The 24341-nt window shown below is 39.8% G+C and overlaps 2 protein-coding genes across 5 annotated transcripts in view; one reads left to right on the forward strand and one right to left on the reverse strand.

Moving 5' to 3' along the window:
* Positions 1–660: 660 nt before the first annotated feature.
* Positions 661–22690, reverse strand: TGDS (TDP-glucose 4,6-dehydratase). Of its 3 annotated transcripts, none has more exons than XM_017543553.2 (12): positions 22485–22690; positions 20041–20107; positions 18717–18785; positions 17325–17415; positions 13962–14104; positions 11064–11162; positions 9944–10003; positions 8822–8865; positions 8075–8240; positions 7406–7464; positions 6659–6756; positions 661–1362 (listed from the first exon to the last, which is right to left on the reverse strand). In XM_017543553.2, the coding sequence occupies exons 1-12, from the start codon at positions 22568–22570 to the stop codon at positions 1337–1339; spliced, it is 1008 nt and encodes a 335-aa protein (XP_017399042.1). In that variant the 5' UTR covers positions 22571–22690; the 3' UTR covers positions 661–1336. The 3 variants fall into 3 exon arrangements, with proteins under 3 accessions (XP_017399042.1, XP_017399039.1, XP_017399040.1); XM_017543550.2 differs by lacking the exon at positions 661–1362 and adding an exon at positions 4446–4906; XM_017543551.2 differs by lacking the exon at positions 661–1362 and adding an exon at positions 4446–4906 and having other exon boundaries at positions 8822–8835; positions 22485–22670.
* Positions 21476–24341, forward strand: part of GPR180 (G protein-coupled receptor 180) — a 37277-nt gene continuing 34411 nt past the window's right edge. The window contains exon 1 of one of the 2 annotated variants that reach the window (XM_017543555.2): positions 21476–21543. The gene's annotated coding sequence lies outside the window, so the exon portion shown is untranslated. The remainder of the gene's footprint in view (positions 21544–24341) is intronic. The other variant, XM_017543554.2, reaches the window with a different exon arrangement.

The raw sequence follows: 24341 nt of genomic DNA on the forward strand, positions 1-24341 counted from the left end.
ATTGCCTGAACCCAGGAGGCGGAGGTTGCGGTGAGCCGAGATCGCGCCATTGCACTCCAGCCTGGGTAACATGAGTGAAACTCCGTCTCAAAAAAAAAAAAAAAAAAAAAAAAAGCTGCAGACATCTTTAAAGGGATCCACTCAGTCTCATCTTTGTGTTAGGGTTTCAGGTTTTCCCAACCAGTGCCCTAACCTTGGCTTATGCAAACTTAAGAAACTTGCCTCAGGGGAGCCCCTGCCTGGTTGAGAGTGTAAATCAAAAACAAGCTGGGAGCAGTGATCACATGAGAACTTACTATCGCGAAGACAGTGTCAAGCCATGAGGGATTCGCCCCCATGACCCAACACTTTAGAACCATGGCTGAGACAGGAGGATTGCTTAGGTCCAGGAGTTCAAGACCAGCCTGGGCAATATAGTGAGATCCTCTGTCTCAATTTAAAACACAAAAATCACACCTTGAAGGATATAAAGATGATGCCACCCTTGAGGATCTCAAGGATACAGAGAGGCCCCAACCAAAGCTCTATCTAATTCACCAATCTGGCCACTGCTGGCACTGGGTAGATCCTGAGGAATGACTGCAGTCAAGGCCAGCTCAATTAAGTAGCAGCTCAGTATTAAGCTGTTCTTGTACTGCTGTAAAGAAATACCTGCAACTGGGTAATTTACAAGAAAAGAGGTTTAATTGGCTCATGGTTCTGCAGGCTGTACAATCATAGCACTGATGTCCCTTGGCTTCTGGGGAGGGCTTTGGGAGGTTTTACCCATCACAGAAGGCAAACTAGGAGCAGGCACATTACACAGTGAATGCAGGAGCAAGAAAGAGAGGCAATGGGGAGGCAGGGTAGGTATCACACACTTTTAAACAACCAGATCTCACAAGGACTTCCTATTGCAAAGACAGTGTCAACCCATGAGGGATTCTGACCCGTGACCCAAACACCTCCCACCAGGCCCCACCTCTAGCACTAGGGATTATAATTCAACATGAGATTTGGGTGGGGACAAATATCCAAACTTATACCAGGCTCTAATGGTAGCTGCTGTGCTCATGTGGCATCTTCTTTGCTGAAGCAGATGAGAAGGCCCCTGGAACACAGTATCCAGCCACTGATCTGCTGAACATGTTCTTTTCCATCTCAACCACAGACAATCAGAAGCCAGCTGCATTTGCAGTTTCACCTTAGGGCTATGGAAGTTCTGCTTTCCTCAGAGACTTGGGTCTCCTGAACATCCTGCACAATGTCACACTGATCTATCACACTGATGACATCATGCTGATCAGGCAGAATTAGCAAAGGTGGCTAGCACCCTGATGGCTTTGGTAATTCACATTCACCCCAGAAGGTGGGAGATAAAACCTGATGAAGATTCAAGGACTTGTGATTTCAGTAAAGTTTTTAGGAGTCCAACCGTGAGGGTGTGCCAGGACATGCCCTCCATATAGAAGTCAAACTGCTTTACCTTATATCCCCTTCCACAAAGAACAGAACCTGGCTTTGGGTTCTGGAGGGAACACATTCCACCCTTAGGGATACTGCTCCAGCTCATATACGGAGCGACAGAAAAGGCTGCCAGCTTTGAGGGGTCTAGGATGGGAAAGAGGTCTACAGCAGGTCTAAGGTGGGGTGCAACCATTCCTGCCATTTGGGCTATATGATGTGGTAAACCCTATGGTGCTGATGGTGTCAGTGGTAGCGACAGATGTAGTATGGGTTTTATGGTGAGACCCAGTGGAGAATAACCATGAAGGTCCCATGGTTAGACCTGAGAAAGACCATTCCAAGCACAGTGGAGAATCATGCTTTTGGAAACAAATTACTGTGCCATGGTAGAGCCAGAATGCTTGACCACAGGACATCAAATGACCATGCATCTAGAACTGCTCATATGTGCTAAGTTCACTTGGACCCACTGTTAAGGGCTGAAATGTGTCTCCACCAAATTCTTCTGTTGAAGTACTAACTCCTAGTACCGCAGAAAGTGACTATGCTTGGAAACAAAGTCTTTAAAAAGGCATATTAAAATGAGATCTTTAAAATACACCCTAATCCAATATGACTGGTGTCCTCATAAGAAGAGAAAATTTAGACACAGAGTAAAGATCATGTGAGACAGACGATGGCCACCTGCAAGCCGAGAGGCCTCAGCAGAAACCAACCCTGGCAACACCTTGATCCTGACCTTGGGCTTCTAGCTTCCGGAACTGTGAGAAAATTAATTTCTGTGTGAAAGCTACCCAGTCTCTGATATTCTGTTACGGCAGCTCTGGCAGAGTAATGTGCTCACCCACTCAGAGTCAGGTGGAGCCAGCAGCAGTCCATTGGAAGGTGGAAATGGCACATCTGGTATTGACCATGAGCAGAATGGGAGAGCAGAAGTAAACTGCAAGAGCAGGTAGGCCAGACTCCCATGTCACCACCTTAGTTCTTTATACCTATAGCCATATAGAGGGTCCCATACAACCAACTGAAAGGAGAAGAAAAAGCTGATCTTAGTTTATAGATGGGTTGGCCTGTTATGTGAATACAAGCCAACAATGGAGGGTGGCTGCCTGAAAGCCATGCAGGGGTGGCCTTAAAAAGAACATGGAAAGAGAAGACCTGTCAAAGAATAAAGCTTCAGGTAGTATACCTGCTCATGCACTATGTATCCTAGTGACCTGTGGTGAGGAAATACATTTAGTCATGAGCAGTAGCCTGGCTAGATACTTTGGGGCTTATAGAAGGAAGAAGTGCAGAGAAGCAGAAAACAAGGAAGTAAAGGTTGGAGGAGTGAGGATGGGCCTATCTATGGGAGAGGATAGGGAGTATGAAGATCTGTATATTCCATGTTAACACTCGCTAGAAAGCAACCACCATAGCAAGAGGCACTGAACCATCCACAAGATAAAATGACTTGGTCAGTTAACTTTAGTCAGCTTTCATCATCAGCCACCCCAGAACTACCATGATGAGCATCTGAATGGAATAGGCCTCACTGTACAGATGGTCCCTACTCTCGGGACCCACAGCATGAATTCTCACCTACCACGGCTAATCTAGCTATTACCACCTGTGAATATCCAATCCGCTGGCAACAAAGACAAATACTGAGTCCCCAATATGGCACTATTCTTCAAGGAAACCCATCAGCTACTTGGTAGCCCACGAACTCCATTGGGTCCTTTCCACTGTGAAAGGGCCAGTAGCTGATTCTCACAATAGACATTTTCTCCATGCGGGTTTGCCTTTCTGCCTGCACAGCCTGCTCAGTTTTGCTTCCTCCCTCTTTTATCATTATAGTCATTACTTCGTCTCAGCATCTGCTTCCTGAAAGACTCAACGGACACTCTAGTCTTTCCTCCCTTTCTCTCTAGAAAGGGGAAAATGGAGAAACTGAAGAGAAGAGGTATGGACTTAGGAGCATAAGCACAGTAGGAGGCTGGTATTAAGGGTATTTTTAAAGTTTAAGATTTTCTAATGAGGAATTATGAAGCCTCCACACCACAATCTGCATTCTTAATAGAGGGTCACCCAGCTTCTTTTCCCTTTCTCCACCCAGTAGCCAACCAGTTACTTTTTCGAGTCATCTTAAAGTCTTTAGGGCAAAGAAGGATTAAAAATACATACTCAAGTTTTTAAATTTTTCTACAGCAAAAACAGATTATTTTTAAAAGCCATATTCTACATAAATACTTTCAGATATTGACAATTTTATAAATAAAATCATTTTAAACAGTAAATACATGATAAATTTCTCTGATACAAGGTTTTATATAGGTCAACTTATTCACAATTAGTTGTGAAAATATAAAAACTTTACATTCTTTTCTTAAAAAGTATTCAACATAAACAATTTTACAAAATTATCAAAAGTTAAAAAGTGCTAGATATGCTAGTATTTTGTTCCACTATTAAAGCAATGATAGCTTATCGGATCTTAAAAAAGAAAAGGTGAATTAGGGCGTAAGACTCATCCTAGGCCGGGCGTGGTGGCTCACACCTGTAATTCAAGCACTTTGGAGGCCAAGGCGGGTGGATCACTTGAGGTCGGGAGTTCAAGACCAGCCTGACGAACATGGTGAAACCCCGTCTTTATTTAAAAAAAAAAAAAAAAAAGACTCATCCTATATTGCCTAAAAACGAACACTTCAGCCGGGCGCGGTGGCTCACGCCTGTAATCCCAGCACTTTGGGAGGCCGAGGCAGGTGGATCATGAGGTCAAGAGATCGAGACCATCCTGGTCAAAATGGTGAAACCCCGTCTCTACTAAAAATACAAAAAAATAAATTAGCTGGGCATGGCGGCGCGTGCCTGTAATCCCAGCTACTCAGGAGGCTGAGGCAGGAGAATTGCCTGAACCCAGGAGGCGGAGGTTGCGGTGAGCCGAGATTGCGCCATTGCACTCCAGCCTGGGTTAACAAGAGCGAAACTCCGACTCAAAAAAAAAAAAACACGAACACTTCAGAGAGTTTCTTAGGTACTGGGACAGGCTGGGAAGCTGACTGAGTTCAAAACCAGTGAAGGCTGCCATCTGTCTGGCACCATTACCCATCACGGTTGTCAGAACCAGAAGACTTCTTCCTGGCCACCCTTAGGGAGAGTCTTCTACACCTACTATTTCCTAGTTTCCAGGAACAAGGGTTTTAGAAAGAATTCTGACATTTAAATCCTTTGCCAATACTGAAACTCTCCCAAAGATTGAGGCATTCTGCATTTGAATTTTATAGAAAAAGTCATTAATCTAATTCCAAATGAAAAGAGAGCACTTCATTTGGCACTTGACTTCGTATCACTTGTGGAGGTAGGATAATTTTCTTCTTTGACAACTGTCTTGACTATATAAATGGTGATTATACTGGAAAGGGTTCTAATGCCTTTTCCACATTCTTCCAGTTGTGAAAATTCTCTCTGTACCATTCAACTAGTAGGAAAAAACAAAAGACAAAAAAGAAAGAAACAAAAACCAAACATCAGTTAACTAACATTTACTAAGTTCCTGCTAGCTAAGTCTTGCCCATTAGCTAAGCAGCAGATAAGGGCTGCGTAATAATATAAACAATTTGATTTTAAAGTTAACAATGTAGTTACTCAGAAGACATTTAAACCACCTAAAAAATTTAGAACTAAAAATCAACCATTTTTTTTATTTTTAACTTCAAAAGTCATTCAATACTAAACTTATTGGTACAGATATTTGAGACACTTTGATTTTAAGGAATTTGGGGTATGGGAAATAAGTCATCTGCCCTGGTTTTAAGGTTATTTTACACAGAAAAGTATAATACAGTGTTTGGTCACATAAATATGGTAACACTGCATCAGAGGCACAATGAGATTATGTGAACTTCCTTGTATTTTTTTTTAAGAGATGAGGTCTCGCTGTTACCCAGACTAGAGTGTAGTGGTGCAATCATAGTTCACTATAAACCCAAACTCCTGGTCTCAAGAGATCCTCCTATCTCAACCTCCTAAATAGCTAGGACTACAGGCATGTGCCACCATGCCCTGCTGATTTTTTCACTTTTTGTAGAGAAAGAGTCTCACTGTTTCCCAGGCTGGTTTCAAACCCCTGATCTCAAGTGATCCTCCCACTTTTGTCTCCCAAAGTGCTTTGATTACAGATTGAGCCACTATGCCTGGCACCTTCCTTCCATTGACATGTGAAATTGGCCGGGCACAGTGGCTCACACCTGTAATCCCAGCACTTTGGGAGGCCAAGGGGGGTGGATCACCTGAGGTCAGGAGTTGGAGACCAGGCTGGACAACATGGTAAAACCCCATCTCTACCAAAAATACAAAAAATTAGCTGAGTGTGGTGGCGTATGCCTGTAATCCTAGCTACTCAGGGGGCTGAGGCAGGAGAATCGCTTGAACCTGGGAGGCAGAGGATGCAGTGAGTCAAGTTTGTGCCACTGTACTCCAGCCTGGGCAACAAGAGCAAACCTCCGTCTCAAAAAAAAATTCAAAAACTTGAAATTATTTTATATTGCTACGCTACCAATAAAAGCTTTTTAAAAGAAATCTGATAATTTTAAATTATTTTTTTTTAATATTTGACTTAAGTATCTTGTATTTCGAGCTCTGAATCAACACTTTGTTTTTCTACATCTGGGTAGAGCTTTTCTCATGAATACATTTCTAAATAGTGCTTTAACATATATGCAAAGACTTTATATGCACTTATTTTAACAGATTTTTCTGCACATGCTAAATTTATTTCCTTTGTTGGCTTCAATATAAAAAGCCTCAAGACACAAAAAGACTGCATCCATATTTCATCAAATCTAAGATGCCACTGATGGATCACTATTTCACATACATGTAAAAAAGAAAAAAAGCTGCAATAATAATTACAAGGCACCAGTGATCATAAGAAGACATACCTTTCAGAAGTGTGAAGAAAGTAAAAAAAAGATGTACCTCAGAATCAATGATATAGGTATATTATTAATGCTAACAAGATATGGGAAGACTTGATTGGAAGTTGGTTTACAAAAATTCAAGATGTTTAGAAAACATAGGACTCTTAGTAGAAATATATGCAATGTGGCATTTTGAAAAGAACAAATGATTCAACATAGTATTCCAGTGGTCTGTATAATGTTCTGGAAATAAGTTATTTTTCCTTTAAATTTTTCTGACTTCCCCACAAAATGATTAATTCATAACATACTTGTTTTCTTTATTCCTTCTTTCCAAGGCACTTTAGGTCTCCATCCTAACCCATGTATTTTTTCTGACTTCATTGGATATCTCATGTCATTGGTAGGTCTTGGAAAACAAAACAGATTTAAAATGACATTGTAGATATATATTTACAAACTTAGATACTAGGAGACATGTGTTTATGCATTTTTACCATAACTCAAGTTTTCTCTTTACAAAAATTTCCAATAGGTTTTTTGCAGAAAATTTGTTAAAATCAAGTATTATAGTAAAAAAAAAAAAATCATCCATACTACCAGGTGCCTAACCCTCTGTGTCTTATCTTCTTGTTTCAGCCACGATCTAGATATAAGTGAAGTACCTGACCATAAAAATACTCTATAAACATTCAATGAATGAATAAACAAATACACAAAAATGTATTAGGACTCATATGCCAGGCCCTGGGTCAGGTATTTCATATACATTATAAATAAATGTTAAAATACTTTTATAAGAAAGACGTTATTATCCCTATTTCACACTGGAGGTTTGAAACTTCAGACTTGGAAAAGGGCAATAATTTTTAAGTCACGTAGCTAGTAGGTAATAATGCTATACTTAATTTGTATGGCATTTATAATTATGGAAAAAAATGTTTTGCCAGAAAATTCAAAAGAGATAAAGTAGTTATTGGTCAAGTCCACATATTTCATGATTTTATAAGTACCTAAGATTTCACAACCTTTCCCCAATGTTTTAACTTGTTACTCACCTATCATTAACATAATCAACCCAATTTTCCATTTCAGACTCTGAATTGGTCTCTTTGATCTGTCAAAATGGAGACGGCTTTTGAGTCAAATTATAAAATGAGATCAGAGAATAACAATGGTATTTAATGGCTGATTAAAAAGAAAATAACTGCTTCACAGCAGCGAAGACAGCTAAAATGAACATCATTTTAGTGACACTTTCTATACTTTATAACCTAAATTCCACCTGAAGCTCAGATATACACATTGGATTCTGGTTATTATTCAGTCCCTCTTTATATTAAACTAAGATTTATAACTGATGTCCCCTATGGATATTCATAACTATTAACAGTACAGATGCATATTCATATATGGATATTCATAATTACTAATATAATTATTTTATATATCACTGTTACTTATTTTTAGACACAATTTTATATTTCTGAAAATGAGTTATATCTTACAATTAAGGAATGCACATTTAATGAACTGTTTTTTCCTGAAAAGCTGTTGCTAAATAGATGATACAACTTAAGACACAAATGGTAGACACAAACATTAATTTCGTTTTCTACTTGCTTACTTTTAAATTAAGTAAACTGTATGCTACTGATTTTGACTAAATTAATGGTTACTGCCACTAACAATTCTGAAAATACCACTCTTTTAAAATAGATACAGACCAGTTGTATTAGTTCTTTGGCAAGCTGGACAACCGACATTTCAAAATTGGTTCCGATGTTATAAATTTCACCTGGTTTCCCTTTTTTGAGGACAGTGAGAAATGCTTCCACAACATCAGTAGCATAAAGGAAGTTTCTTGTTTGAAGCCCTGATCCATGAATGCAACTAGAGATTAAAAGAAGTGAAATCATAAGTGTAAAAAGATAAGCTCTCCTAAAGCATCTACTAGGTACAACTCCAGAGAAGCCAATTCCCCCGGGGATCTCAGAATCTTTTACTGAAAATACAAATCATCACAGCTTTTCTAAATTTTGTTCCTTTTTCTTAAATAATCTCCAAACCCTCTGACGGTACTCAGTAGGAAAGTGGCAAACATATCAGTGACCCCTGTGAAATGTGTATTTAATTTTATACCATAAGTTTGTTGTAAGGAAATAGCTACAGTTCTATGACGTAAGTAATGCCTTTTAGAAAGTAAAATTATATAAAAATAGCTTTCAAATTTTAATGCTATAACTCAAAGTTCTGTGATAGGTCATTAAGATTTGACATTCTCTCAGCAAGTAAATTATAAAAACAAGATACAGATTATTTTAAAAACTATTACACTGGAGAAATGATTCTTACATTTAGTGGGACATTCAATTCTATGGCCTCTAAGACTTTATGATATTCAAGAAAGAGTGCCACCAAATACTCTAACATACCAAAAAAGCATATGGGTAAAAAGGTAAATAATTACATACCATTTCCTGTTGTGCTGTAGCAAAGATATAAATTTTGGAATAACCTAAAAGAATATTTAAATCAGACTGGAAATTTACTCATTAGTATGAATCTGAACTCGTCATAAGATAAAAAGATTAAGAAATATGCATATGGATTGCTTCTAATTCTTTTTATCAGTTGAATAAAAAACCTACTATAATATTTGATAAGTAAAAGAACTCTTAAGTTTGCTATTTCATAAAGACAGACTACTTGAAGACAAAATGATCTGAATAGTGGAAAAATGCAGAAAAAGTCTTCATCAAACAGTTGGTCTCATCACAAAGTTCACCTTTGTGCTGACTTTATAAGGGCAAATATTTGTCTCTCATTGCTTTACATATAGCACCTATGCATTAAGTGCTTGATGAATTTATAGAAAGTAACTTCCAGAGCTCTTGGATTCAAAGAAAAATTAAGCAAAGTAAATATTAATACCTGCAGTTCATGACATGGCCCTTTCCTTTGGGCAAACAGATCAATCCAACGAGCTGGGAAGCAAGAAAACCCAGTCTCCAAACTTAGGCAGAGTGGCCAAAGTTATATAAAATCACGCTTGATGATATAGAACCAACTGCACAAGCATTTTCAGCCTCTAAACTACATTTTTTTATTCATTACTTGTAGTACTTTCTGGAAGACATTCATGCCTACACAATAAAGATGAGCTGAGGCACAGTTAGCCAGGTGACACTAAGACAGTTAATGTATACAAGCTTCTTGCATCACTATCTAGTTAGCTTTTGACTTTCTGTATACCCTGATAGACTGGTCTGACTGCAAACAGGGAGTCAGCTACAGCATGTCAGTAGTGATGCTTTAGAGTCTTTAAAAGTACAAAGTATTTTCATATATATAATTTTCACTGGATCCTTCAAAATCCCTGCTAAGTGGTGAAGCCAGCTGGTGAGTGTCAGCCAGCTTGGGACTTAAAACCCAAGTCTTCAAACTCTACATCTGAAGGAATCTGCATGTGGTGTTATACAGCATATAAGATTATGTATAATTTACAACATATTAAACAACTGAAGAGAGGTTATTTCAAATAATGAGAAGTTGCAATCACTGAAAAATACCATGAATTCAGAAGTAAAGCTTACCTTTTCTGGATATTGATGTGGTCCATAAACATTACTGCTTCTTGTGATAACAACTGGAAACTTAAAAGAATATTCAACATTAAGGCTTTTGAAAAGGTCTGATAATAATGACTATTTTAAAGATGAGCAGAATTTCAAAATATGGGCACCTTTGCCTAAATAATTCCATACACCTTAAGGTCAAAGGGAAGAGATATTTTTCTAATGCAAGGTTTCTAAAATGGAAAGGATAAGATTCAGATAAAGGCAGAGGTTCCAAAAGGAAGAAGAGGAACATTCTTTTATTAGTACAAGAAGATGAGTATAGATGGCACATGTTTATAAGTCTGGGAGCAAAACATTGAAGAACTTTTTAGCTGATTATTTTAAAGACCACCTCAAGGACTCTCTTCATTGTACCAATCCCTACAAATAAAAACAGCTAGTATGAAAGTAAAAAGGACCGACGCCACCAGAACCCAAATGGTGAGAGAATCTTTAGGAATTTCAAGGCTTGCCTCTCTGAACAGTCCCTAATGACACACAAACAGCAGCAGGAAGCCGAATGTAGGAGATTCAAGATGAGGATTCATACGGGGTAAGGCTCCCCTAGTGACAGTGTCAGAGCCACCAGGGGCAAGTCTACTTCCCATTCATGAGGAGCCACAAAAGCAGAATCATGCAGAGAGAAGCACATTGGCAGAAAGGGGATCTGTCCTCCCTCTTCCTCCACTCAAAGGACTCCAACAGCACTCTGACTATAGCTGTAACATTCTACCTATTACTGAAATAGAAAAAAATATATATTCAAATTATTCCCTTAATGATGAACTGAATAAGGGGTAGGTCCTACTTTGTCCACACAATAGAGGAAATTAGTTTTTAAAATTCTATAATATGTACATATTCTCGATCTATGCCTTCTACTCTAAGCATGCTGCTAAAAGCTGACTCGGGCTGGGTGTGGCTCATGCCTATAATCCTCCTAGCACTCTGGAAGGCCAAGGTGGATCTCTTGAGGTCAAGAGTTTGAGACCAGCCTGAGTGTCAGATCAAGACTGTCTCCAAAGAATAAACAAAAACTTTAAATATCTTTAGGAAAATGGAAAATGTTTCAAGAGCTTCTGCAATCGGTTCTTACCTTATATCGTTCCCAGTAAGACTGTACAAAACATTCAGCAGCTGCTTTAGATGATGCGTAAGGATTTGTAGGTTGTTTGGGTGAAGATTCATCAAATTCCTAATTTTAAAAATATATATTAAAAAAAAGTATTATGCATATTTTAAGTACAAAAATCAGAGCACAGATTAAAACTTGAAATGTCAATCGCCAAATTTTAAAAGCCACTTCTTAAATCTATGTGCCTGGTGTTTTCCCGAGGACATGTAGTAACTTCTTTAACATGCACAACAATCCTAGATAGCAGAGAGAGAGAGAACAGCATGTGTAAAAGCCCTGAGACAGAAGCGTGTCCAAAGGAACCGCAGGCAGGCTGATGTGAGGGGAGAGACAATGGAAGAGGTCAGAGAGCTAGAGGAAGGCCAAAACTTTGAAGGCCACCATAAAACAACAACAGATTTTGAGCAGAGTAATGCCAGGTCTGACATATATATATATATATATATTTTTTTTTTTGAGTCGGAGTTTCGCTCCTCTTGTTGCCCAGGCTGGAGTGCAATGGCGCAATCTCGGCTCACCGCAACCTCCGCCTCCTGGGTTCAGGCAATTCTCCTGCCTCAGCCTCCTGAGTAGCTGGGATTACAGGCACGCGCCACCATGCCCAGCTAATTTTTTGTATTTTTAGTAGAGACGGGGTTTCACCATTTTGACCAGGATGGTCTCGATCTCTTGACCTCGTGATCCACCCGCCTCGGCCTCCCAAAGTGCTGGGATTACAGGCGTGAGCCACCGCGCCCGGCCTGACTTATATTTTAAAAATCATTCTGGCTACTGTGTTGGAGCTGATGTAGGGTGGCAGGGTGCATGAAGAAAGAAGTTTACCTGATAAAAACTGCAGAAAATTGAAAATAGTTACCTCTTGGAAGTAAAATTGATAACTGAGAAGTGGTCAAGGTCTACTTTTTTTCACTGTAAATCTTTTTGGACTATTTGATTTTTTTTCACTATGTGTTCTGGCAAAATAAATAAATAAATAATAAAATAAAATGAGGTCACTGCAAAAGCCAACTATAAACACTATAGATTGGACAATGGAGTCTTCTTTGCATAAAAACCATAATATTTACACACGATTTATTAAAAAAATAGATTCTGGTTTTTACAAGAATTTTACACTGTCTCCTTGGCATTCCAACATGTTTTCCTGACTGAAAGGGAAAGACGAACAGGCAGTGTGCTACAGCTGCACTCACTTATGCTTTGGTCCACGGAATGATATTCATCACATTTGCAAGACTGGGACAAAAAGGTGAGATCTGCATTTCTCTGTAGGGGGGAGATCCCATCAGCACTGGAGCAAAAGGCCTCAGCCTATTTCCATATAAATAATGATAAATAAAGTAACTAGAAATATACCATAGTAATTATTAGTTATTCATATGCGATCTTAGTTATTCATAGGTGATCTTAATTCTTTTACTAACACCTCTCAGGTCGGAAGTGTGAACCTGGGGTTGACAGTGTGAAATGAATGACATTAAGGCAAGACGCATGAGGGCTGCTGGAGGTCGCCTCGGCTGTGCAGCAGCGCCAGCGCTGTGAAAGCGCCTGCTGTTTAACCAGCTAGGGAAGGAGATGTCCAAAATTGCCAAGACATCTCCTTCCTGGGGAAGTTTGGAGAAAACTCTGCTTCTCCAACCTCTTGTGGTAGGGCCTGAGGGCTGTCAGGGAGGCCCGCAGACATCCGGGGCCTTAACTGTCTCTGTGATGATGCTGTGCCTCAGTGGTTACGATCCATGTCTACTCTCATGTCCTGCTTCTGCACCTGGTTCCTTTTTTCTTAGAAAAGATAATCAGTAATAATAATATAAATTTTAATGTTTTAGTTCTTTCTTGATAAGTATGGAAAAAATGCTGATGCATTATGCTCCTTACCTCACTTTGGGTGCCAGAAATTCCTGAGCCCCTACCTGAATGACACGTGATATACTTCACCCTATCACTACCATGCCCTATCTACCCTGCCCCCAGTCTCCGACCACCAAGGCCATGCCCTACCTACCCTGCCCCCAGATTTGCAACTCAATAAAAGTGAGAGCGTCCCAGCATTTGGGGCCACTGCTGGTCTCCGCGATTTGGGTAGCAGTGGACCCCTGGGCCCAAACTCTCTTTTCTTTATCTCTGTGTCTTATGCCTTTTATTTCTACAATTTCTCATCTCCGCACCAGCTGGGCGGGGCTCACAGAACCTTGTAGGGCTGGACCTTATAATTCTCTTGCAAAATTACAAATAAATCTATAACTGAAGAGATTTCTGGGGCATGAAAAAATAAATATGTCTCTATCAGGACTAGGCTGTTGTTCCTATTTGGGGTGGTATCACTTGATCTGAACAGAGGAGACATGGAATAACATTCTGTGACGGTTAACACTAAGTGTCAACTTGGCTGGACCGAAGGATGCAAGTATTGCTCCTGGGTGTTGTCAAGGGAGATTAACATTTGAGTCAGTGGGCTGGGAAAGGCAGACCCACCCTCAATCTAAGTGGGCACCATCTAATCAGTTGCCAGTGTGGCTAGAATATAAAGCAGGCAGAAAAACATGAATAGACTAGACTGGCCTAGCCTCCCAACCTACATCTTTCTCTCATGCTAGATGCTTCCTGCCCTCGAACATCTGACTCCAATTCTTCAGTTTTGGGACTCAGACTGGCTCTCCTTGCTCCTCAGCTTGCAGATGGCCTATTGTGGGACCTTATGATCATGTGATAGAATATATATTCTATCAGTTCTGTCCCTCTAGAACTCTGAAGAGTGCCACAGTGTACATAATTTGAGGATGAAAAAAGCCCAGTGTAGGTTTAATAAAACTGTATCACGGTAGATGGTAAGTAGGTAAAATACACATTTTCTAAGCTCACCTTATCAAGGCTGCCACCATATACTTCATCTGTGCTGACATAAATAAATTTCTCCACTCTGGCTTCATGAGCAGCACTTACCAAAACGTGAGTGCCATAAACATTAACATAGGTAAACTCAAAGGCACGTACAAATGAAAGATCTGAAAAACAAAGAGTGAAAAGCTAAAACAAGTCTACCCAAGGAATAAAAGAAATGCCAAATGATGAACTCAGGTTTAAGAAGAGTACCTTTCACTGCTCTTCATACCATAGCTGCAACAGTTGTAGAAACAACACACACAGGCAGTGATATTTATGATTTCTTAAAACCTAAATTACACAGTACATGTAAATTCTTAGAACCCAGAAAACCGCCAGTGTTAAATTTGCAGAAAACTGTTTTTTATTCTATAAGGAAGAAACTTTAAAAAATGATACAACTAAATTTAAAATGTTCTTAAATTTAAAAAAATTATGAATTATAGGACTAGGCTTTTCAGATCAATCTGTTACTGCTGAAAGCAATAAATGCTGAATGAGTTATTTAAAAATAAATTCACCTTAAAAAAACAGACCCTCCATAACCAGGAAATGGAAGAAACTTTAATTATGACTCACAATTCAGAAGCAATAATGAAAGAGGCTTATAAATTTGACCATATAAAAATTTGTATGGTCTAAAGAATTATTATAAAGCTATAGTGATTAAGATGGAATGGTAACAGTATAAGCACAGACAAAGACCAATGTAATCAAACAGAGCTGAGAAATAGAAGCATACATATATAAACATTTGACCATGACAAAAGTGACAATGAGGGAGAGTCAAGTCTTTCCAATAAATGATTTTGAGTCAAACTGGTATCAATATGGGAAGAAATCTAAATGTAAAAGGAAAAACAGTAACTTTTAAGAAAAGAATTGTAAAACAACATGTCCATGACCTTGGAGGTAGGAAACGAGCTCTTGATCAAGACAGAAAGAGCATTAACCCTAAAGAAAAGTAAAGATAAACTGAACCACACGGAAATTAAGAACTTTCACTAATAATAAGACACCATTAAGAATGGAAAAAGGCAAAGCAGACTGACGAAAAGGTAGTTGAAAAGGCTTGAATCCAAAATATATATAGGAATTATAAAAATCTATAAGGAAAAAACTGACAACCTAATAGGAAATGGTCACGAAACTTAAATAGAAACTTTCCAAAGAGGATATACTAATAATAAAGAAAAGTCTAATAAACAAATGAAAAAGGTTTTTAACCTCATCAGAGAAAAATAAAACTGCAAAATCGACACAGCGAGTGTTGGCAAGCATCTCATAAATTGCTGGCAGAAGTTCACAACTGGTTTTATCATCGACCAAGTAGAAGGACTTGCTTTAACGATATGAAATCATTGTATTTGTCAATATAGCGCGTAATCAGACAAGTAGGGACAAACAATGAAAAGAGACAGAGATATCAAATATACTTGATATGACACAGAGTAGAAACGGATGAACTTTTCAGTAAGTGGTACAGGAACAATTGGTATTCATACATACAAAAAATGAAATTGGTGTTACATAAGAATTAATTTCAGATGGATTACAAATCTAAATGTAAAAGAGAAAATTATAAAGTTTTGAAAATATAGAAAAATATATCTTCATGACCTTGGGGTAGGAGAGAATTTAAGAACTGAAAAAGCATTAAGCATCAAGGAAAAAACATACATTCACTACAGTAACACTGTAAACATCTGTTCACCAAAACACACTATCAAAAAGTGAGAAGACCAGCCATACAGAGTAGAAGACAACTGTAACATACATAATGATAAAGAACTAGTGTCCTGAATATATCAAAACTCTGCCACTTTTTCTCATTGAAACTTCTCTTTCAATGAGGAAAAAGGTAAACAATCCCATTTTAAAACGGACAAAAAATTTCAACAGCATTTCACAAAGAAATTCAAATTACAAAAAAAAATATATAAAGTACTTAATCTTATTAGTAATCAGAGAAAATACAAATTAGAAACATGAGACACCACTACACAGCACTGAGATTTGGCAAAATGGAAAGACTGAGAAACCTAAGCTTTGGTGAGATCTGTAGCAACAGGAAGTCACACACTGCTGGAGGAGTGGAAGTTGGTATAATTACTTTGGACCATAGTTTGACACTATCTCAATGTGAAGTGTACAGATCTTATGATCTCAGTTACACATCCAAGTGTAATGTATACTTATGTATCATGATACATGTCCATGGTAGTACTGTTCAAAACTGCTCCAAAGTGTAAAGAACCCAAATGGCCATCAAGGATAAAGTATATAGGTAGTGCTCGACTTACGACCACGATTGGTTCCAACAGACCTGTTGTGACACGATTTGGTCGTAAATTGAGTAAGCTATATGCACGCGGAGATGGTAGTGCTCCTGGAAGCTGGTCCGCACTGTCTTACGCCCAGGTGGGCAACGTTTGCGTTGCCAGACGCGGAACAGTCATGGCTAGCGATGGTGATCGTAAAGTCAAATGGTCGTAAGTTGCATAGGTCGTAAGTTGATCAATACCCGTATTAACTACAGTATATATGTATGTATACATTTTTAGGCTGGAATATTATGACACTGAAAACAAACAAACTATATCTGTATTCAACTCCATGGATGAATCTACATATACATAGAAAAACAAAACAAAAAAAACCTTTACATATGATTTTACGTGTGTGTGTGTGTGTGTGTGTGTGTGTGTGTGTATTTTTTTTAGCTTAAAAACAGCCTAAGCTAAGCTATATTGTTTAAGGATAAATGTATAGACAGCAAAAGTGTAGAGAAAAGCAAAGGAAATTATAACTTTAAATCTAACAGGCAGCAGTAGTACTTACTACCGAAGAGGGATCAGCAATATTCTATCTTTGGTTCAGGCGATAGATACATGGGTGCTCACATTATCATTATTTACTTGTACTTCAAAATGCTTTCAAATATATTTCATAATAAAACAGTCAAATTATTAGAAAATATCTAAAATTCACAAAATGGTATAATGTTCATCTGCATACCCACCACAAAACTTAAGAAAAACAACGTAAAAATACAGTTGAAGGTCCATCTCTCCATTGCTCCCCTTCGTTATCCTGAACTGGATAAAGTCAAAGTTTTCAGATAGCATTCAAGGTTGTATTTCACTAATACACCCTCGCAATGCTAATAAAAGTATCTAAAAAGTGCTGAGTTTATTGATGACATAGTGACTATGGGCTTGTTTTTCTACTGTACCTAATTATTTAACTCAATTACTGGACTTTGGATTTTGGTTAGTTAGCCACAGCAGGTGGAGGTGGGGGGATCTGCCAATCATAACTGTAACATAAAACAATGCTTACCTACATGTGTTTGCGCAGCAAAATGTAGTACTATATCTATTTTCTCTGTTTCAAAAAGCTGTTTCACAAAGTGAGAATCACATATGTCACCCTACATGAAAAAGCAAACATAAAAGGGCTAGGTTTCATTGGGCACGCTCATGCATAACCATTTTTACTATAATATCCCCCTACTTCCCACCGACCTGTATAATAGAGAGTGTCTTCAAAATTCCACTAAGAGCTCAAACAAGGATAGCAATGATGTATCTCTCCAGCATCTTAGGATATTAGATATTTAATTCAAACTATTTTTCCAGATAATATTTTAATGAGCACCAACAACTACTAACTGCCATGCTAGTGTTGTCCACAACATTTTTGCCAACCCAAGGCCACTATACTAATAAAAAACTATTTTAGCATTTTAAAAAAAAACCTTTGTGATAATCATTATTAAAATATATCTTAGGTTGGGCTCAGTGGCTTAAGCCTATAATCCCAGCACTTTGGGAGGCTGAGGAGGGTGGATCACTTGAGGCCCGGAGTTCGAGACCAGCCTGGCCAACATGGTGAAACTCCGTCTCTACCAAAAATATAAAAATTAGCTGGATGTGGTAGCAGGCGCCTGTAATCCCACCTACTCAGAAGGCTAAGGCAGGAGAATTGCTTGAACCTGGGAGGTGGAGGTCGCAGAGAGCCGAGCTCATGCCACTGCACTCTAGCCTGGGCGACCGAGCGAGACTCTGTCTCAAAAAAATAGTGTAACAACTGGAATGATATTTCGAAAACACATTTTACCACAGTTAAGTAAAATTATGATACTTCTGATGTTTATATGTACATTTAATCTTCTAAAAATATGTATTCTCAACAATTCTTCAGCAGCTAAAGAAAATACCATCATACAGAATAGAATTATGAAACGGTTGTTATTATATTCTTTAAGTTTGTACTTAAAAAGATAGTTTATAGAATAACTTTTAAAAATCATATATCATAAGATAAATACTTTCATTTGACAATAACATTTCCCTTCACAAATTAATGAACTGGTCATATGGTTTATACTTTGAACTTGTCTAAAAGTGGTAAGAGTCAGACTTCCAGAGTCAATCAGCCTTCATAGGGAAAGACTAGGGAGGAACTAAAACACAAACCACATAAATCAACTTTGCTACTAGTAGATCTGCCAAGGTACCAAAAATCACATGTAGCTTTTTATGTGTTGTCAATCAAAAACAGTATCCTCTAGAGCACATGGTACTTTTGGAAATTAACTACCTCATCTTTTAAAAGGTCTTTAATTAGTGTGCCTTTCAAGCCCATTTTACACAAGTTTGTAAGTAAAACGATATTATAACTCCTGCATGACTAAAGAGGCACAGTACAATTTTAAGAAAATGTTCATACCTGTATAAATTTGTAGTTCTGTTTGTTAGAAATGGTTTCAAGATTCTTCAAGCTTGCACAGTAATCCAGCTTGAAAGAAGAGAGCACAGCAGGGGCAACACAAAAAGTGATATTAGCTTTTCCAATAAAATACCAATTTATTTTAAAGACTATAGATGTTAATGGTTATAACACAAGAATATATGTCCTCTTAAAGTGTCTTTGCTCTCTATTTTTACATATTTTAAGTTTCTGACATCTTAAAAGTAAAAAACAAGTAATTCTATTACCTTTTCAAAGCACCAAAAAACAAAACAAAACAAAAACCTTTTCATAATCTCTACTTTAAAAAATGTTCCTGGCCTGGTGCAATGGCTTAATCCCAGCACTACAGGAGGCTGAGGTGGGTGGATCACAAGGTCAAAAGATACAGACCATCCTGGCCAACATGGTGAAACCCCGTCTCTACTAAAAATATAAAAATTAGCTGGGTATGGTGACACATGCCTGTAGTCCCCGCTACTCAGGAGGCTGAGGCAGGAGAATCTCTTGAACCCAGGAGGCAGAGGTTGCAGTGAGCCAAGATCACGCCACTGCACTCCAGCCTGGCGACTCCATCTCAAAAAAAAGTTTCTGCCAAATTTGCCTGTAGCCACTGGTGGCTGGAAAAGTTTTCTATTTCTTATAGAAAAGGAATTAGTGATTGAAGATAATTAGACCTGTGTTATACATATTATAATTCATTATACCTATTCCTCAAAGTGTTGGTATATTGGTGATACAGAAAAAAATTCCTGTCCATTATAGCAAGTCAGGCAAAATTTCATTAAGAGTTAAGGGTTATTCTTATGATGGATGTCCCAATAACTCTGATTTGATCATTACACATCGTATACATGTATCAAAACATCCCCGTGTACTCCAAAATATGTACAACTAAGATATGTCAATTAAAAAATTTAAAAAATCCAATTAAGGCCTATAATTACCAAATTGCCTTATAAATTTTTCTCACAGTTTTTTTTTTAATGAAAATCCAAAAAGTCCATTTGCAAAGTTGCAACTGAAAAAACAAAACAAAACAAAAATTTTATTTTGTGGACCATCATAAGAAATGAAAGTTTCAAAAGATTTTACATAAGATTAAACACAGCATGAGCACATTATTATACAGAGCCTCTAAACTGCTAAAATGACTAAATACAAAATTAAAATATGATCATGACAGAATTCTATTACTTTTAAAAAAACATAAATTGACATGTAATTTCAGTGCACGAAGCTCATTTTTTTTTTCCTTTTTAAGCTTTGGAAAGAAGCATGAAGCTCATTTTTATAAACTTACCTTGTCTAGATTTATGATCATGTAATTTGGATAATCTTCCACTAAAGAGACAACCATATGTGATGCGCTATTTAAAGAAAAGCATACGTTGTTAGTGAAAAACGTCAACTTCCCTAAACTCTTGAATATTTTCCTAAGCTGTTGAATATTAGGAAAATACTCAAAGATAACTTTAATTTTTTCTGAGATAACAGAAAACAATACAACTACACTAAATATACACACATGCATACTTTTTACCAAACTTCTCAACAGTATAAACAAAAGTTTTACATTCCATTTAGACTATGCAGAAGAGAGAATGTACTGGTTCTGGGTATAGGGAAAAAAGTCAGTTTAACCAAATGATGCACTATCCATACATGTACAAGTGTGGAGTAAAAAGGATGATAAACGGGAGCTAGTCAGCACAACTGTACATGCCTCTGCCTTTTCAGGAACTGCAGATATAAGTATGTAAACATTAAATTAATATGAGCATAGTGGGTTGTCCATATTACAGTAACTTCTGCAACTGCTGTTTCTTGGTATAAGATTTTGGTAATGTAAACTAGAATCCTCAAAAGGGTTCTAGACTGAAGCCAGGATTCCCAGGGTAATAACAGCCGAAACCATCCTGAGTTGAATATCCAGAGTGGGTCTCTGGTTTCAGAGGTCCCTGAAGGGGAATCAGGCATATCTCAGTGAAATGATCTACCAGACTTACCAGATATACTTAAAAAGTTGGGCTCCCAGGAAAGGGCAGCCCTTGACCAAATAATGAACTTGGAGTTTGGATTCGGCATTCCTTTCACAGCACTTTCTAAGTCGCACCCTTCCTGGACCCACAGTCTCACACGAGTATCACCCTTTCATGCCCATAGTTCTTTTTTTTTGAAACGGTGTCTCACTGTGTAGTCAAGGCCGGAGTGCAGTGGCGCGATCTCGGATCTTGGCTAACTGCAAACTCCGCCTCCCAGGTTCAAGTGATTCTTCTGCCTCAGCCCCTGGAGTAGCTGGGACTACAGGTGCACGTCACCATGCCCAGCTAATTTTTGTATTTTTAGTAGAGATGGGTTTCACCATATCGGCCAGGCCGGTCTCAAACTCTTGATCTCAAACTCCTGAACTCGTGATCTGCCTGCCTCGGCCTCCCAAAGCGCTGGGATTACAGGCATCAGCCAACGCACCCGGCCCCTCTTTCTCATTAAGTGAAACTTGCAGTCTGATGTCCTCCAACAAGTGACTTGTATTAGAAAGGGTGAGTTACTGTGCCAAAGGCAATAAACAAGATTCCTCACATTCCCTCTTCTTCCACTAAACACTGAGTTCCTTGAGGGGAGGGTGGGAGAGTTTCTTACATTCATCCATTCAACAATTACTAAAGACTTATACAGAATGGGCCAGCATTCTTCCAAGTGCTGAGTGAACAGTAGTCTCTGTCCTTATCGAGTCTGCATTTTAGAGTGGGGACACAAGCAATAAACAAGCAAACACAAATCAGCAATATAATTTCAGGTAGAGGTAAGTGTGCCAGTTGGGAGAGGTGCTATTTTAGATATGGTGGTCAGGTAAGAACTCTCTGAGGAGGTGATATCTGAATAAAAACCAGAATTGAGTGGTGCAAACAGCCTAAGCAAAGGGGAGGCAAGTGCAAAGGCTTCAAGACAGGAGGAGGAACTAGCCTGGTGTGTTCCAAGATCTGTAAGAGGGGAAGCGTGGCAGGTACAGAAAAGCAGATCAGGTTGCAAAAGTAGGGCTTGGGCACTTGAGTTTTCTAATCCTGCTCACTAACACGATCTGATTGACTTAAGAAACACTGACTTGTACGTGAGCAACGGTCTTTAAAGGAACATGAGTGGACGCAGTTATGGCCAACCAGGAGGCCACAGCAGCAGCCTAGGCGAAAAATGACAGTAAACATGGGCTAGGGTGGTCCTTAGGAAAGTGGTGAGAAGTCGTCGCCGTGAGGTTATACTCTGGAAGCAGAGAGGACTTGCTGATCGAATGTGGGGCTGAGGAAGAAAAATATTGTCAACAGTGGATCTGTGACGTTTGCTATTACATGGATGTCCTATTATAATCCTCAAATCGTTTTGGGGGTGCCTGTACGTACAGGGCTTGCGCATCGTGGGGTGGGGGTGCTTTAGGCTGCGGGTGGGAAGCAGTCGGTGACCAGCTTAGGGTAACTTGCAGGCACTCAAAGAGTGACGTGGTGAGCACCTCGGGCCACACTCTTGCTTTGGAACAGGCGTTTTAAAGAAGTCACAGTTTCAAAGGAACCACGTCTTCGCAGGCCAGGGAGACAAAAGCTACGATGGTCCAAGTAGTGCATTAGGACCCCTCCCCAGGTCAGAATAAGGACCCCTCAAAGCTGGACCCAAATTGCCCAGGGCAAGCAGAGCCGCGGGAAAAGGTAGGGGTTTCTGGGGAGCCACTGCTTAGCTAGCGGCGCTACTACCTACATGAAACCAGCACCGCCGGTCACCAGGACCCGCTTCGCAAAGCCGCCGGGAGGACCCCAGGGTTCCGCCCAACCCGCCGCCGACATCTCCCAGCTCGGCAATGCCTAGTTCCGTAAAGTGTATTGTCTGAAAAGCGCCGCGAAGTTCCGCCACGACTTTTTGCGACACAGCTCGCTCGCTGGACACGTTAACAGAGCTGCCAGCGGCAGCTTCCGGAGATTGGGCGGCGGCCGATTTATCCCCGCCCACTAGTGGGCTGGGCGGGCCCGCGCTCACCGCCGCGTAGGCGCAGCTCCTTTCCGCCCTCGCCTGGGCAACTCGATACGATTGAGGTCGCCGGGACGGTGGGGGTATGGAACGTTTTTCCCGGAGGTGTCACCACTGTGGGTCAGAATTATGAATGAGCACCTTCTTTCATTCTTGTAATACAGCCATCTCTAGAGGTTACGTATCAGTTGAGCTGAGAACGGCGAGTTGTTGCAGATGGAGATGGGAGGTTGCAATTGCAAAATGATTTTTTTTTAGGGAGACAGGGAGAGGGTCTCGCTCTGTTACCCAGGCTGGAGTTCAATGGCGCGATCACGACTCACTGTGGCAGGATCGACCAATGGGGCTCAAGCAATCCTCCCACCTCAACCTCCTCAGTAGCTAGGAATACAGTCCTGCGCCACCACACCCACCTAATTTTGGGTAGTGTCGTGTTTCGCCATGTTGCCCAGGCTAGTCTTGAACTCCCAGGGCTCTAGCCAACCTCCCTCCTCAGCCTCCCAAGGTGCTGGGATTACAGGCGTGAGCCACAGTGCCTGGCCTGCAACATGATCTTTTGCTGTTGCTAATATTATTACATGCCGGGCGAGATGTCTCACGCCTGTAATCACAGCAATTTGGGAGGCCGAGACGGTTGGATCACCAGAGGTCAGGAGTTTGCGACTACCCTGGCCAACATGGTGAAACCTCGTCTGTACTAAAAATAGAAAAATTAGCTGGGCATGGTGGCTACTCGGGAGGCTGAGGCGAGAAAATCACTTGAACCCTGAAGGTAGAGGTTGCACTCCAGCCTGGGCAACAAGAGGGAAACTCTGTCTCAAAAAAATATACGTATGTATTATTACAGACAGTGCGCAGGCTGCTTTCAGTCATGATAAAGATATTCCCCAAATCCTACCCTGGTATCTTATCCTATTCTCCACTTCGCCTATTCTCCTGTTTGCTAACTCCAACCCAATCCCGGAGACCTGAGTGGCCCTTCCCCAAATGTCTGCCTATTTTTGTTGTTGTTGTTGTTATTTTGAGACAGAGTCTCACTCTGTAGCCAAGCGCCAGGCTGGAGTGCAGTGGCTCGATCTCGGCTCACTGCAACCTCCGCCTCCCGGGTTCAAGCAATTCTCCTGCCTCAGCCTCCCGAGTAGCTAGGACGACAGGCGCATGCCGCCATGCCCAGCTGATTTTTGTATTTTTTTAGTAGAGACAGGGTTTCACCTTGTTGGCCAGGATGGTCTCCGTCTCTTGACCTCGTGATCCGCCCGGCTTGGCCTCCCAAAAGTGCTGGGATTACAGTCGTGAGCCACCGCACCCAGCGTCTGCCTAGTTTTTATCCTTACTTCAGTTTTGAGCTTGAATATCATCCTATTGACCACCACAATTAAAATAGGGAGCTCTACCCAACCCTGCTGAATCATCTTTCCCTTCTGTTTTTTCCTAGCACTCAACATTTACATTGATGTAACTGCCCTCTGTTTAGTGTTCCATGGGGTCAGGGGTTTTGTTTTGTTTTCTGCTGTAATCCCAAGTCCTTAGAGACTTGGCACAGAATAAATGACCATTAAATATCGTCGAATAGGTGAATAAATATCTTTT

The sequence above is a fragment of the Cebus imitator genome, unplaced genomic scaffold, assembly GCF_001604975.1.
Source record: "Cebus imitator isolate Cc_AM_T3 unplaced genomic scaffold, Cebus_imitator-1.0 Scaffold158, whole genome shotgun sequence".
Taxonomy (NCBI): Eukaryota; Metazoa; Chordata; class Mammalia; order Primates; family Cebidae; genus Cebus; species Cebus imitator.